General features: G+C 43.8%; 1 protein-coding gene across 1 annotated transcript in view; it reads right to left on the reverse strand.

Moving 5' to 3' along the window:
* SETDB2 (SET domain bifurcated histone lysine methyltransferase 2) overlaps window positions 1–17,162 on the reverse strand; it is a 49,440-nt gene that overhangs the window by 5,382 nt on the left and 26,896 nt on the right. Inside the window, exons 17-24 of the mRNA XM_048293554.1 lie at window positions 16,565–16,699; window positions 14,846–14,981; window positions 13,122–13,229; window positions 12,186–12,319; window positions 8,876–8,922; window positions 4,008–4,066; window positions 2,433–2,499; window positions 518–640 (exon numbers count right to left, since the gene is read on the reverse strand). Of these exons, the coding sequence (XP_048149511.1) occupies window positions 518–640; window positions 2,433–2,499; window positions 4,008–4,066; window positions 8,876–8,922; window positions 12,186–12,319; window positions 13,122–13,229; window positions 14,846–14,981; window positions 16,565–16,699 (809 nt within the window). The remainder of the gene's footprint in view (window positions 1–517; window positions 641–2,432; window positions 2,500–4,007; window positions 4,067–8,875; window positions 8,923–12,185; window positions 12,320–13,121; window positions 13,230–14,845; window positions 14,982–16,564; window positions 16,700–17,162) is intronic.

The following is a 17,162-nucleotide window of genomic DNA, read 5'->3' on the forward strand; positions in this document are numbered from 1 at the left end:
CTGACAGTAGAGTTGTAACAAATCATCCAAAGCCTTAAAATGTACATACTTAGGGATTTTCACTCAGAAGAGAGTGCTGATATTAACAGACAGCTGGTCCCTCTGTGAAGCTGCAAGAGCAACACAGACTTATGACCTAAGTAAAACCTGGTTCTCTTCAGGACCTCTCTGTTCTCCAGTGCCTGGGAGAAAAGACTGGACTGAACCTCCCTAAGCTTATGCCAACGGGTAAAACGTGGCTTCAAAAATTCAAGTCAGAAGGTCTCACTAGAGATGCTAAGTTGGCAGCTCTTACATAATTTTGAGAAAGAAGTTCCTTGGAACTTTCATTTTAAGTGGTCATTGAAAAGGGAAGGTCATTCTCAACCCCCTGCACAGCTGCAGAAATAAGACAGGACCGAGTTATTTAGCACCGCGGCTTCCTCGGGAAGGTGGCTCAGGGCCAAGTGCCTGGGATTCAGATCTGCACCTCTGCTCTGACAGCAGAGTCCCTGCCATGGGTCCCCCAGAAGTGTACCTGTTTCTGAAGTGTTGTCATCCATCAGTTTTTCCTGAGCCAGGTGAAGTGTGTCCAGCATTTCTTCAAATATGTCATCCAGAAGCCCAGCTTGTTTGCACTTCCTAACAAAGTCTATTCGAACTGTTAAAACACAAAAGCATTCTCATTCAGAAGTGATGTGTAAAGTGGGCTTTGCTCCCTCTCTTCAGAAACTAAAACTTTGGCCAAAGCCCTTCCTCCAGTTACAAATACTTTCGCAAATCTCTGGCTCTTCCAGCCACCCACACAGCCCTTTTCAGTGGGAACAAAAAAGTAGCCAGGCAAACATAAGCACTGTTCTGGGTGTATAATTCCCTAAGCTCTAGATTTGGCTTTGTTCATCAAAAGCAAACAGCTCTACAACTCTAAATGTGCCATTCCTAAAGCCTCATGATACCCCCTAGTGATTGGTCTTGTTTGCCTTTCCACCAATCCTTAGGACCACACCACGGACTGAGCTGGCTAAAGCACTAAAAACAGTGCAATAAATGAATCAGTATTAGATTTGGTAAAAATTGAGGCTACTTTTACTCCTAGTGATCCAGGCAACTCAACTTTTTTATTACAGCCCATTTTATATACCTACTTTTCCAGATTTGGATTGATAGGGAAATAACCCTTTATCTCAGAGCAGCAGGTCAGTGACAAGTTTTAGTAAGATCAATGCAATGGGCTGTTCAAAAGCAAAGACCTATTGGACAGCTCACGGAAGTCTGCCAGTTTCCATTAAAAACCATGTTACATTTTACTGGAGACATTTGTGAGGAAAGAAATGCCATCTCACTTACACGAGACCCTCTACGAGTATTTCAGGATTCTTTACAGGTTTCCTGTTCTTTACAGTGCTAGCGAAATTCAGAAAAAAGCACTGGGCAGCCACCTGCAGTATCATGCCCATACACTAAGCATATCCATAGCAGGGTGAATAAACACCACTAGCACATTCCAAAATTCCAAGTGCCATCAGAATCCCAACAAGCAATTGCAGCATGAGCTTCAGGATAACACAAAAACTGCAGCACTGAAGGATAGGTCCTGTGATCCATCTCAATGTTGTAATACCATATTTATGCAGTAAAACACTATATTGTGTTAAGCACCCTATGTACACCCAGGCTTCCAAAGGTAAGATGTGCTGGCACCTCCTCAGAGCACCTCCTCTGTTAACCCCTTCCAGGGTTCCCATTTTAGATTTAACAGTACTGATATGGAGGAGAGGCATCAGGCAGAGGCACCCCTGTCTGCAGGAGACAGCTGAATGCAGCAGCCAGCCAGAGTGGGGCCATTCCCATCTGACATCACACAGGAAGTCTCACTCAGACAAACCACAGGCATTTGTTTGCTGCAGTTATTAAAGCCTGCACATCCGGCAAATCAGACTTCTGCTGCCGCACCAGAGCTTGGAGAGCCACTCGCCTCAGGAGAATCATGAAGATACATTTGCAGCACAGCATTTGCTACCAGCCATCTCTACGCTCTGCACTTTATATAACTGATCACAGTACCTCCTAGGTGCTCCATAAAGTTGTTACCAAATGTCCAAAACATCAGAATAAGGCTCCTTAACACTGAAGTAGTGTTAAAGAGGGCATCCTTTATTCAGGCCCGAGGTCCAGCAGGGGATATTCCTAACCTTACGTGGACACATGATTCTACATTAAGTGTGTTATTTATATACGCTCCCTACATGCCTATTACATATCTATTACTATAAATCCCACCCCATCAGTCCTTTGTTCCATCTATCACTGCATTCTTGAGCCAGACATCATCTTCTTATCTTCCCACTGTCCTTGTGGGAGAAGCAGTGCTTGCATGCCTTGTTTCTCCGCTAAAAGTTTCACAGGCACAGTAAAAACTGAATTAACCCTTCTGGTATCAAAGCGTGTCTCACCTTTATGCCTGTTGTTTTTTCTTTTTAGTATTCGTAAATGGTTTTCTTCTGCTGTCTCTTCTGTACTCTGTAAGAAAATCAAAACAATGTATTTTTACATCATGCTGACATTTACTGCCATTCTCATTATCACACTTCTGTCTTAGCAGAAAGATAAAAAGCAGTCCACATTTCTGTGAATACAGCTTCTCTGCATGGCTAACAATAGTCCTTTCCAGATATTCCATTTTGAAAATGGAAGCAAAAACTGCGTCAATGCAAAAACACTTTAAGAAAAGCCGAACACCTGGGACACCACCATCCTTAATCACTGCATTTGCAAATAGCAGAGAAGTTAACAAATGCCCACTGGGAACTTCCAGGGCAAATGATGTTTAATTCCCTAGACCTGATGTAATACTAGAAAGGATCTGGGAGTAAAGGGGGGGGGGGTATTTTTGTTTTATTTTGGACAGGATGCAGCCATTCCCTCCTCTTCGTGCCATACCATAGCACTACAAACAATTGTGAAGCTGTCACAGAACTCCACCACTGTGAAAATGCATTGCTTACACAATGGTAAACAGTTTATACCACAGTGATAAATCCTGGAGCCCCTCAGCCTTTTATTTATACTGTATGTATTGATTTCTCAGATTGCTGCCATGGGAGAGCAGCAGAAACAGAACAATTCTGTGGGTAACTGCTCAAATGAATCTCAGTTACAATACCAGGACTATACTTGTAGTCACAGCTGAGAAATTCTGGGAAACAAATACCCTTCCCTTATGACAGTGCTACATAAAACCTGCAAAGATCATTCACATCCACTCACATGACTTCCCTTTAATCTCAAAACCTGGGAAAGGCAGATTTTTTTCTCCCAAGGAAAGCTGAATGCCAATTCTTCTAGAAAGGAGAAATCCCAAACCCTCCAAATGTCAAAGGGAATTCCCATGCATGCTTCTGTAGACCCAAAAGAATCATCTCAAAATTTGAAATAATCCGTATTTACAGGTTTTCTAACAACAGCCTGTAAAACAACTGCCCCTGCAACCACCAGGATGTTTATCTGATAGCTCCAAACCCTTGGGAAGGCCACCTTCACCAGCAGAGCCAACAACTGCCTGATCTGCAATGAAAGTCTGCCACATTTAGCATGAGCACAGGCTCACAAACAAAGAAGTGAAGTTTAAAAAGCCAGGGGACTCATCGACAGCAGTTTTTTGTGGAAGCCATGTCAAGCCCTAAGCAAACCTGGTGGTATAATACTTCCAAAGAAAAGGAGCCCCAAAGGGAAACTCTTTCTGTTTGTGTCAAGATCACAGCCACCGAGCCAGCCTGGTTTGGAGGTTCCTACTGCATTTGTGCCGCGTTACGCGAGGGCAGCGCTTGCTCTGCCTGCAGCAGCTCCAACTGCAGACAGGCTTGATTCGACTGAATGGCAAGATCCAAACAAGGCAGCTGTAGAGGACAAGTAAACTGCTTCTGTGAAGAAGGCCCTTTCTGAACAATTTCAGAATACTTTCATAAATAAGTCCTTTGCTGTAGCAGGTGTGGGTCCCCAGTTTTAGAACTACTGAAATTCAGAATTACCATTTCTTCTGTGATGGTGGGAGATGTCAATGTACGTCTTCTTTTCTTATTAGCTTTATCTAGGAATCAAGAAACAACAAAATAACAAAAGTGACAACCTCAGACTGACCATCACACAACATTCAAATTCCTTCTTTTCCCAAAAAGCTATAGAAATGAGGCACTTTGGGTGGAAAGGCACGAGTATGTTTCAGCTTCCCCAAACACCTGACATTTCAGCAGAATTCATGTTATTTCCATTTAAGAAAATTACAAGCATGAACCAACCATTAGGAAAAAGTGCAAATCACTATAGCATTAGGATATCTCTTAACCTTTTAAACTCAGTAGATTTTTAATTGTGGTAGAGTGAACTTATTCCTCCTGGCAGCAGTACTACCTCCAGGCAGTAAAAACTGTTTGGCTTCTTTTCCGAACAATTCTCACTTATCTTAATACACCCTCGAAACTAAGACTGCGTAAAGAATTATTTTAGGTGTCTCAAAGACATACAAATGGCATTAGGTTTTTCATCAATATAAGGACCCTCCCAGAAAACCTCCAGAAGCCATTTGACTTGTCAGTTTATTATTATTTATGCTACAAAGTGTTTTTTGTGATGAGGTACGAGACCTCTGAAAAATTATCTGCTTTCACTGGGTCCTTTCCATCAACATGCGCCACACTCGTGCCAACATCATAACCAGCAGCTTTTGGAAACAGCTACAGCATCACCAGCAGAGAAGGACAGCTCTGGCAAGGAGGACATGGCAGGACTAGAGGAAGGCAGAGAAGAGTTCAACCACCCACCAAAACCTGAATGTTTAAAGTACAGTGGGGTTATACCACCCCTTCCCTGTTTAATTCCAGAACCTTTGGTCAGCACTTACTAAGGCCTTTCCTGTTAGAAATCATCCTATTAAGAGGAATGAGGAGCCACTGTTGTACAAGGAGGCTGTGGAAACAAGTTTGCGCTTTGGACACTGCTGCCGTACATTTGCATTTTTCACGTCCTGAAAAGAAATCAGTCTCTCTCACTTCATCCAAAATAAACCCGTAAGAACTAATTTGGGGCAGTCTGGGAGCCACTGCTGTAGGTAGAAAGTGTTCCCTGCTGTCCAGCATGATATTTTTGACACATGATGGGATTTTCTGAGCTCTCCCTGATATTTGCTGTAAGGATGCCTTATACAAGATGAACACAGTCTGAAGAGCAGCCCAACTCCTGCCCTGCAGTGTTGGCTGCTCTCCTGCGTTTGTCAGCCTTTACTCTGTCCACATCCAACTTTTCCAGTTAAACAGAGGTTGGAGCATGTTTCCAAATCCAAGCTGCTCTCCCATCCTTGCTGCAGAGCTACAAGGAGAGTTCTTGGCCTCTAAGGCACCTTATCCCCCTCTCAATCATGCAGCAGAGCCCTGACATTTCAGCACAAGAATATTGTACAACCAGAATATTGAACCAAGAACAAGGGGATCTTCCTTGACCCCATTTTCTCCAAACTCCTGGGGAAAACAGGCCTGAAGAGGCAGCTCCTGCTCCCAACACAACCCAGCACTGGCTCAACCTGCCCTGGGGAACAACTGTATCACTTAATCAGCGTTGGATCCTGGAAGCCAAACTACTATGTAGCCACAGCACTTCCATCCCAGCCTGTCTGTGTCCCTGCCCTGTGCGGAGCCGCAGCCACCTGCGGTGTCTCCTGCCTGCCCAGGCAGCCCAGGAGTGGGGCAGACAGAGCACCCGCCACCTCAGCCTCCTTGCCAGCTGATACCCCTGGCTATTCCGAGTGCCATGTGTGCGTCCAAAAGCTGCCAAGAAACGAGACATTTGGCTCGGGGAACTAAGCGTCTTTTACCCAACTCTCCCAGTTGCTCCCCACTTCCCAGGGTACAGCTACTCTCAGGAGGTGAGAGAAGCTCATTCTGGAGGCAGGGTAGACACTGCCAGCAGAATCCATTTACCCCTCATAAACAGAAGGTCTCTAAATTAAGTGCCTCTGAAAGAACTCCTCTAGCAGAAAACTCTCTTCTCAGGGAACATTTTATATGCAGCATTTGAAGACACAAAAACCATCCAGTATCTAAAGGGGGCTACAAGAAAGCCAGAAAGCACGTAGTGACAGAACAAGGGAGATGGCTTCAGACTGAAAGACAGCAGGCTTAGGTTAGATATTAGGAAGAAATTCTTTACTGTGACGGTGGTGACGCTCTAGAACAGTTTGTCCAGAGATGTTATGGATGCCCCATCTCTGGAAATGTTCAAAGCCAGGTCAGATGGGGCTTTGAGAACCTGGTCTCGTGGAAGGTGTCCCTGCCCAGGGCAAGGAGGCTGGAACTGGATCATCTTCAAAGTCCCTTCCAATCCAAACCATTCTGTGATTAAACCTCTTAAGATTTAAGCCCTCCTTTATGAACAAGGTGGTCTAGTAGGCTGGACCTAATGCCTTAACATCATCTTGTACTGGAAACAAAGTAATCCTGGCCCTGTCCAGTACTTGCACAGGAGACCACCTGGGACCCTGGGCACACCCAACAGACACTGACAACCATTAGACCACAGAAATCAAATTAATTGTGAAAAGAGAAGGAAGGTCAGGACTCAGAATTATGGATAAGTAAAATGCAAAGCTACTAAGTAAACTAGGAAGATGCATGTTAGTGTGGTTAGTGAACCATAGCAGTATCAGATATTAGACCGTATGTCTGCCTAAGAAGCTCCAGCCCTCATGACTAAAAGCTTAACAATAATCACCTAACCCACCCCTTAAGTGTCACCACAGTGGAGCAAGACTCTGTCACGAAGATTAACCAAAATTTGCTAGACTTCAGTGGGAGCACACCACTGTCAGCACACGTGCTCACAATTCAGTTGAGCTTAACTTGAAAGTGAAGGCCAGTCTAGGACCCACTTCACTGTGAGCAGAGTTGTATGCATTAGGCTAACAAAGTCCAGCTTTGGTTGGTTAATTCAGTGAGATTCCCAAATACCTCTGAATCAGCAAGGACCAGGACTGCAAAATGAAGCTGCATTTCTGTAGCCCAGGAAGCAATCTTTAAACAGGGGTTGTAAACCTTTTTGTTACACTTAAAAAGCTCTTTGGGATCCTTCAGAATGAAAGGCTCTATTTTAAAAACTACTGCAGTGAATACAGAAAATGCAAATGTGAATGTCTGCCTAACTACAGATAAATCCCAAGGTGACCTCTCCTGTAACAGCCCTCTCCTTGCTAATCTAGCGCAATGTCATGGGTTAGCAAGCATAGTCCTGGAAGTGATGTTCTTGCAAAGAGGTGCTTACAGCTTCCTCTGTGACCTGACAGAACCTATCAGCTGGCCAGTTTGAATATGGACAATTCTTTAAGCCACTTAAAATTGTGACCACCTCTGTGATCCACACTTAAGAATAGACAAACCCCGGGGCAGAGCCCCTGTCTCATTTACAGTGCTGGGACAGGTGGCTGCGGGCCCCGTGCAGGGGCCAGCAGGCCCAGCCCAGGCCCTGCTCGGGCCAGGCCAGGCCGGGCCACGGCCATCCTGGAGCCGATGGGCTTGTTCCATCCATGGAAACGCACACCCCCCCAGCTCCCCCTCTCCAGTGCAGCCAAGATTCAGCTGAGGCTGCCCTGCTGTCCAGCAAAAGATCATGTGAGCAACAGCGATAATCGACATTCCAGCTGCAAGGCCTGGGTGAGATTAACCCTTTTAGTGCTGTGAAGAGCTGAAACCCTGAGGGAAGAGAGAGAGGAGATGCTTAAAGCTGAAATTCTGTTGTAAAGCTATGATGCATCAGAGTACCCACTGTAATTTCATGAAGGCATGGGGGGTGGAGCGTTCAACTCGTAAGCAAAAGCACCTGCGCTGAGATAGGCAGATGCTGACGCAGCTGTAATTTCATGAGAAGTTTGGACAGGGAGAGATGAACCAGATGAGGACTTTTGCTCCAAATGGAAAGGAGAAGTCCTCAGTTCCTAGAGATGCTCCCAGAGATAGTCCTAGAGATGAAGATGAGGAAGACCCTTTGCTCCCAGGGAAGGAGGAGGGCCTCTGTTCTTAGAGATTAAATGCTCCCAGAGATGGGTGAAGAGAACTTTTGTTTCTGAACGGCTCAACCTTAAAATTCTACCCCAGTAATTCAAGAGTGGACCCTCGAAAGCAGTTGTGGGAAAAGCTGCAAGTCATGGGAAGGGACTCACATGCGAGCAGAGAACCAACCCGGGCAGCTGTCTCGTTGTGATAATGCTTTCATAGCATGGACAATAGAGACTCCTCTTCCTAAATGGACTGAACAAGGTTATCATGGCAGTGGTAAACAGACTGAACATCTCAAGGGTTGTCTTTTTACATTGTCACTGGGAGAAGGGAGGAAGGTGGGGGGAGGAGAAGTGTTCTGAAGGTCTGGTATGATTTTTTTTTTCTTCTTTTAGGTCTGTTAATAAAGCTTTTCATATTCTTTCAAGTTTGGTGCCTGCTTTGCATTTCTCCTAATTCTTATCTCACAGAAGATAAACTGCAATGAGTATTTTGGACCAAACCACTACATGCAAACACAAAAACTAGTGGCTTTCCTGTCTCACATGGATTTTACAAGCTGCTTGGGCCTACTTGCCCAAAGAAGAGTAAGAATGATTCCATGAAGGATTGGGTCCATGGTTGCTTAAGTCTGTTTTCGAGGGGATTTGGGGAGGATTAAATTTAAACTTCTCCTCCTTCAAAAAACCTTCTTGATTTTTGTGCATACATGTGGATCTCAGCCAAACCACTCCTGCAAGATTAGAAATCCACCACTCAATATGAAGGTGGTAATATTTATCATGTTCATATGAATTACTGACTGTAGGATGCAAACTTTTAAAACAAATTAAATCAATGAAGTCATTAAAGAAACTCACCATAGTGACTGGTCCTATTCCCTGGGTCATGTTTTGGGCAGAACACTCTAAAATTCAAGTTCAATTTCAAGAAAAAGAGAAAAAGTGTTAATGAATATGCAAACAGTTATGTTGACTGATTTTAACAGATATATTCCCCTCTTTTCACTGAACACAAACAGAAATACAGTTAAAATATCAGGATTTTTGTTCAGCATTACCCACCTCAGAAACCACCTGCTTTAAAGTCCCATGCATGCACAACTTTGTATCTGTACTTCTAGAGCCTCAGTGGACTCTCAGCACTGAAGCTCTGAATGAGCAGTTCCATCAGCTCCCTCTGTCTGGGCCTGCTCACTGCTCAGAATCCAAGTCAGACACATTTCATGGGGTGTGGCAATCACTGTGGCAGACACACTGAAATGAGATTAACGCTCCCAAGGTGAAATGCCACAGTACTGACACTGCTCCATCACAGCCACTGCGGCTCTGCCCCCTCGCCCTGCCCCACGCAGGCCGGGAGCCTCCTCAGGCACATCTGCTCAGCGCCACCTTCCATTTCTCAGCCCTGCAGGACGAGCTGGCAGCGCCACAGGGCACTGCCACGTACAGCACCAGGCACTCACTTGCCTGGAGATCTCTGTGCCCCACCTTCCCTCTGCCCTGTGCTCAGGTGTGCCCCTCTGAGCTAGTAGGGCACCCCTGCGTGAGATCCAGTAACTTAAAGCTGCTCAGGCCATTCGTTACTTAAAGACTTCAGTAATATGTGAGATGGGAATATTTTCATTAGTTCTAGGAGAGCAATGTGAATTCCTTGGAAGAGGCAAAATACAACAAATTTATCTGAAAGTATTCCTTATCTTTCAGATGCAGTAATGTGCAGAGAACATGAACCAGCTTTTACAATACACGTTTCTTACAGAAGGATCCCAAATCACTTTTTAAGCAAAAATGCCTTGTCAGGAGCATGGCTTAGTTCATCTCTTCCTTACAGATCTATTTGCACAACTGCTGCAATTGTTAAAGGGAACTGCATTTACTAGGACATTTTCTAATTATCGTAATTCTTTTATTTTAACAAAAATAGAAGCACTGCCCTTAGAAATGCAGACTGTTCCCTTGATGAGGAACTTTTTTTGCATGAAATGTGTCTTGATGCACAAAAATCTGATTTAGGTATGCCTAATAATGCAATCAGAAAGCTATGTAATGGAGACACCTTAGTTACACCCTGATTTTCTAATACTGCTCTTTGGAGAATGTTTTTTGTACTTCCCCTCCCTTTAATTCTAGCCTTTTCCAGTTAAAAACAACCCATCCTAAGAATATCTTATAAAGAAGAGACAATATGTTTTACTACTCAGGTCACTTTATTTAGAAGCAGTTCCCTACCATCATTTTTGAAAGATAGCAGTGCAAATTGCACTTATTTCTCCACCTCTACTCTTACTGGCCAGTCCCACAGCATGGTACACTTTCTCTTTTTATTCTGCTCTATTTGTTTTGATGATCACTACTCATCATCACAACAATGGCAACTCAGAATTTAAAAACACCAGCTCTGCCTCTCAAAGGAATTTTCTCTTTTCAGTATGTTGTATTTCACCATGAAAAAGTGCAGGGGCCATCAGTCCACATCCACTGTTTTTCAAGTCTACTCTCCAATAATTTCAGCTAGCTACAATTTTTGTGCTTTATTTGTGTCACTGCTACTGTGCTAAAGTCTTTAGGTTCAAATCCTTGAAACCTGTCCTACTACCTTTATCTAATCCAGTCCTTTCCCAGCTCTTCAACACAGGATGCTATAGCCTAGTTTCCTAGGCTACAAGTGTCACACAGTGATTTAAAACAAGGCATTTTTAAGGGTCTCTCTTCCAAACCTCCAAGGTCACCAGCTCCAAAAAGCCACCAAACCAAACTGTAAATGCAAGCACTTCTTTACCAGTTTGTATCTAGACTGCTGTCAGTCCCACTTGCTTTTCAACATCTTGAGTTGTCGTCATGACCCTGAGTTATCCTTTCTAAAGCTATAAGATGAAAGCCATTTATTCTGTGATCATAGAAAGTTTCCATCTTCCCAGCTATGCTCTTTCATGAGCTTTGCAGATTCACAAAGATTTTACAAGCCTCAACTAAACATCCCATCCTCCCTGTAAAGCTGGGCTTACAGCCTTGCACAGACACGCTCATTCTAGATGGAGAGCCCTGTGAACCAGCCAGGAGTGCAAATGTCTTGACACAAAAGGAACCATCTTCCACTGCAACTGAGGACTGCACTAGCCCACCACAAGTACTGATTAGATGATCCCCAAATTAATCTAAGACTAACATGACCTGTGATCTCTCTGACCTTGCACAGAAATGAGTATCAGGGCTTTTATGCACCTCAGACTTTACTATAAATTCAGCATTTCCAAATGTCCCTGAAGCCCCAATTTTTCAACCCCTTCATCTGCATCCTCCAAACAATTTGTTCCATTTGTCAATGACAATGCAGGCAGCCCAAGGGCACTAGCATGATCAGGACATGTTGGGGTCCCTCCCCCCTGCCATGTAGCCCTGGGAGAGGGGCCCCGGGGGGAGGCACGGGGTTTCCCTGCTCCTGGTCAGCCTCGTTCCCCATTGGTTGTTTTGTGTTCCCCTGCGCGGGCAAGGACCCTCGGGTCCCGTGATTGAGCAGTTCCTTGGCAGAACCCAGCCATGCGGCTGGAGAAATAAACATCTCTGAAACATCTACCAAGAATCAGTCCATGTATATTTCTTTTCCACAGGCCTCATTGTCTGATAACATGTGTTGCAGTATCTGCACTGTAACAAGGACAGAAAATTTACTTTGAATACATTTAATTGTGTTAATGCTAGCAACATGAAATACAAGGTCTTTGGTGGGAATCAAAGTTCTTTGCTAGCATAGGGAGGGAAAATTACCTGAATTTGCCTAATGTGAGCAGACCTAGAAGTGCTGTAACCTGCTCTGTGCTCAGACCACATTTACTGGAGCTTCTCAATCAACAAAAAATTTAGAATTTGAGTAACATCAATAAAAGTCTTGCTCCTTGAAGATTAGCTAGAGAGCCAGTAAGGACTGACTTTCTCAGTTTTGGCCTAGTGATCTTTCAGGTATGTTACAGGTTCAAACACTAGATTCCCTCCCATTGCAGTGAAGTTTTCCTGTGAAATGAAAACATCTCTCCCACAGAGGATCAAGCATCACTTTGAGAGGAGAACTTATTTCCTTCCCTAAAAACCTTTTAAACCCCATGCAATGAAGTCCCTCTTGCTGACACCCCCAGGTGCTGGCAGTGACAGTCAGAAGAACTCGGTGAGGTACCGGTAGACGCCGTTGACTTGGTCGGTCTCCACGGCCGCGTCGTCGCAGAGCGCGCAGAAGAAGTGGTAGCTCCTGCGGCACGCGCGCTCCTCGCAGCCCACCGTGGCCCCCTTCTTGCGGCAGAAGTTGCACACCTGTAACAGGAGGGGGTTCACCAGGTAAACGTCACAGGCAGCTACTCCAAATCCTGCCAGACAGGGCAAATGCCATCCTCTGTGGGGAAATCCAGTATTCCATTGCAAGTCACCTCTGTGTAATTCATCAGGCAAGTTCACTCCTGCAAACTCCTACCCTGGTCATTACTTCAGCCATTTTGTGCTATCTTACCTCTATTTCATACTGATAAATTTGTAAAATGAGGCAAAGAGCCATATGACAGCACTGAGGAACTTTGCCAAGTTATTTCAACATTAATTGGTATTAATGTTTGTATTTATGTTTTCTAGGCAAACTTCATAATGAAAAAAGTGCCACCCAGGATGTACAGGGAGGAGGGCAGCTGAAGACAAAGGTAATTAAAAAACCCCTCTTACAAATAACCTTATTTCTGCTAAACTCAGAAAATGTTTCCCTTTACAATTGTGGATTGCATTATTTTGTTTTAGGCACTGGCTTAGTTCTTTACCAAAGTCTCAAGAAACTTCTGTGGATACTAAAAAGCTAGAAAATCTCTCTGCTAGCTTCCTTGTATCCACAAACTTCGACTAAGGACATAAAGGCCAGGAAAAAACCCACCTGCATTTTAATACAGAATGAACTAAATTTCACCAAACCAAATGTCAAATCAATGACTCCAACACTAAACCTGTAATTTCCTAATCTTACGAGATCAGAAGGACCAGCTATTTTAATGCGTTTTTTAAAGCACAGAACAGGCCAGACAACCTTCAATACCACGAGACACGACTAACTGCAGATTCAGAAACATTTCCTTACCAGCCGCTTTCCTCTCCTGAGCTCTTTTACCACTGATGACACATCAAATCTTATTCCCAGATTATCTGGGTTCTGATCTTCAGATTCCACAAATCCTGAGGAAAATAACTAGAGAGAAAAGAGACAGTTTTAAGAAATAAGAATGACTCAGTCACCAGTGCAGAAAAGAGACGAGGAATACATCTTTTCTTCTTGCTCTTGGCCTACCTAAGGAGGTTGATTTTTCTCTGTGCTAAGAGGTTTCACCTACACTGAACAAGCAGCTGTGCTTAAACATTTCTGCAGTCAAAAGAAGTTTCTCCTTCCACATAGGAGATTTCACACAACCTGAAGACAAACTAAGAAAAGACAACAAGGTGAGAAAGTTAAAAAACATGAACAAAGAAAATCTGAAATTGCAGAGTAAGGATGAGAAGCTCTTCTCAAGACCTCCACACCCTGGACATCTTGTTATGTGCTCAGTTGTTCAGACCTACAGCTGGATGCAACATTTCTCTGTAATAAGATTTCCATACAGCCCAATGCTGACAACAGTTGACTCCAGGAGAAAAACAGACACATGCACACTCAGGCCACTTTAATTCCCACAGAATACTGAGCCATGACAATGAGAGAGGAAGGGGAAGTTCTTGGCAATTATTTCCTAAACATTATATGTAGCTAATTCCAAACAAAAGGGGCTACCCTTTCATCAACTGGCAGGCACAGTCTGTCTGCCAGAAGGTGACAGATGACTGCAAAAAATCCCAAACAGTGCAAAGAAGCCTAAGGCAGAGAAATGAGTGAAGTTGCTGAGAGGAGAAAGAAAGGAGAAAGAAGAAAAGAGAAATAAAACAGAGAGAGAGAGAGAAAAAAAAGTTTTAACATTGGAGAAACATTAAAGCCCTAATAAAACCTGTTTCAAACAAAACATTCAAGTAACACTGTAAAAGAGGTATCAAATGTTCATGAAACATTCTGATAAAAAATAACCAACCAAAAAAAGGTATCAGAAAAATAAAGATGTGGACACAACAATTGTGAGAATAAGAAGGCTGGGACAGTAACAGCCAGAAAACTGTTCTAGCACACTCTCCTGCACTAAACGGCCCTCAGCTATATTCTCTCTCTGCTGAAGGGAGAATACAGCAGCTGTAACTGATTCTGAACACAAGAACCAGCTCCACCAAGATTCCAGAATAAAGGGGAGGCAAGAAGAGTAGAAGGACTGCAACACACTTAGAGCTTCACAAATATTTTTATATAATCAACTTCTGACATTTTTATTCCTTATTTTAAATAAGGCACAGACTGGCAAGCTTTTTAACCATCATGTATCAAGTGATATGGATATTCTCCTGCAAAGGTTTAAGTACACAGCTTTCTGTGGTCTGAGAATCCTCATACAGTTTAGTGTCTCAAGAAAACCTATTCCTATTGCTAGGCTGTATGTGGTCTTTGTGGTGTTTTCGTGTGCATCTAGGACCACTGATCAGCAATAGACACACATGAAAATACCACAAATCAACAGCTCCAGCTGTGCAGACACGTCCTCTCCCACTCCAAAATCCTGGCCAAGCCCTGTTGCTTTTCACTGCTTTTCAATCTAATATAAACTTGCTGGTTTGAGTAACCAGCCTTTCAATCCAGACATCATTGCAAAATCAAAAACAGACAAGCAGTGGAAACTTCCCCCTTATCCCTTCTCCACTTCTCTTTGGTACCGACCAGCTGAAGGCACTCACCAGACAATCCTGATGAGCTGCAATATCTCTCTCTGTGGCAATGTACATTACAGAGCCGGCCTCCCCTTCTGAACAAAACGCACATGTTCTTCTCACCATCTTCGCCATTATCCAGAAAGCACCTGGAGCAGTAAAACTGGGACAAAACACAAAGCAATTGACAACTTCCATAGGCAAAGCAGGACAGAGGAAAGCAGAGCCTGCCAATACCCGCCCTCTAACTGCTCCTTCACCTGCATCGCCTCACCCTTGGTGCTTTGCTCCTCCAGTAACAACTACCAATACAATAGGCAAAGCCCGCTCCTGGCACAGCAGTGGGATGGAAACCAGACCCCAGGAGCTCCAGAAATTTGAGCAGGAGAACGAGTGGTTTATCTCCTCTTGGAAAGTCACTAACAAGTCATAAGGGGTAATACAAAAGTTTTCAAGCTTGCTTGGCAATATCTGCTCCAAAAACAGATCCAAGAGCAGTCCAGCAAGTCATGCCCTAAGGTGTGAAACTCCTTTTATTTGGAGAAGGGCAATCACTCATAGCAGTGTTTTCTTAACCTACTGCTGCCACATGTGGGTCTGTGAGTCAACAAAAGACAGAAAAGCAGCAACCCTGAAGCTTCGCCAGTGCTTTCCATGAGTTCATAGAAAACAAAAAGAAACACTAATTTCTTACTGTAAGAAGGATGTAGCAAAGTAGAGTGGAGAGGTCTGCAAGTAAATTGGGGCAGAAGAAAAAAATCAAAAATGAAACATTTAAACATTCTCTCTCAACAAGGTGAAGCACTAACAGGAGTGACAGTTTTCCCTGAGCCCTGGGAATTGCCCCAGGGACACCTGTTACCTTTTTCTGGCCATATCCACTCAAGTCTTAATTGCTCTTCTTCACACAGTCTTTCTTTTTATCCAGCAGCTGCAAAACTTTGATGCCAGCTACTTATTCCACAAAAACTGTCCAAGTGTTTCTGGACAAGCCTTTACACACATCCCCCACCAGCAGGTTAGAGCATCACCCCACAACATTTGTAGGAGAGTTTTACTTTGTCTGTGTTTTTTGTGCAAGTCCACCACAGAAATCTTCAACAACTTCCCACTCCTACAAAGTGTGATACTCCAAAGTATCTTCTGTTGGAGATGTCACCTCCAACAGCACAAACTCCTGTATGACAAGGGGGAAGAAAAACCTGTGTTTACTTTCAAGAAATAGGAAGACCTGAAGTTAAATTATTCTAGTGAGAGGTAGTAAGGTCCAAGTACAAAACAGGCAGGAAATCTCACAGTCCAGCAAATTTTGCAACCTTTTTCAGGCTTTCAACAACCTGTTTTCATTAGTTCCCATCTTCCTTGCATAAAACAGACTGGGTAGCCCCAAGTGAAAACACCACCAGAGTAGAAGAGGATTTTTTTAATGTTTTCACCTCTCTGGCTCACACTACTGATAATTTATTTATAGTCACAACAAGTCACTTTGCCTTTGCACACAGCTGGAGTTTTTTCCCCTCTGTCCTTCTATGTCTGGTAAGCAAGGCAGGGTAGAAACTGATTTCTGATACCCATCTATACACTGACCATCATATCAGTTTCAGAACCTGAGCAATAAACAAATACAATACCAACAAACAGAAACACAAAGACATACTAGAACTAGAATAGAGAAAATTAAAAAGCAGAACAAGCTTGTTTGAATGGTCTAGAATACAGGAAAAGCTCTCTGCAGCAAAGCAATACCTGGAATCGATGCAGATACATAAGCCCTGCTCAGGCCCAGTCAGAGCATCCAGTTCTAGGAATTTTGTAAGGAAGGGGCTAAAGGTGGAGTCTACAGTCCCTGGTGTTCTTACAGGCTCCAGAAAAATCCTGGTGCTGATGGAGAACAGAAGACACTCAGTCAAGGTCAGCCTTGGGGTTACTCCAGCACCTTTGTAGGAATCCTGAAGCAGTAAAAGTACAGCTCTTGGCCATTGCTCTGTGCAGAAGCAGCCAGCCTGCACCTACTGCCCCGTTTTTCCCCGTATCCTGTCCCCCTGTGGTGGGTTGACCCTGGTTGGATGCCAGGCACTCCCCCAAAGCCATTCTATCACTCCTCTCCACAACCGGATGGGGAGAGAAAATATAATAAAGGGTTCATGGGTTAAGATAAGGACAGGGAGAGATCCCTCACCAAATACCATCATGGGCAAAGCAGACTCAGCTTAGGGATAATTAACTGAATTTATTACTAACAAAATCAGAGCAGGATAATGAGAAGTAAAATAAATTTTAAAACCACCTTGCCCTCACCCCTCCCTTCTTTCCAAACTCTACCTTCTTCCCCCAGGAGGCACAG

This window comes from Corvus hawaiiensis, chromosome 2 (genome assembly GCF_020740725.1).
Source record: "Corvus hawaiiensis isolate bCorHaw1 chromosome 2, bCorHaw1.pri.cur, whole genome shotgun sequence".
In the NCBI taxonomy this organism is placed as follows: Eukaryota; Metazoa; Chordata; class Aves; order Passeriformes; family Corvidae; genus Corvus; species Corvus hawaiiensis.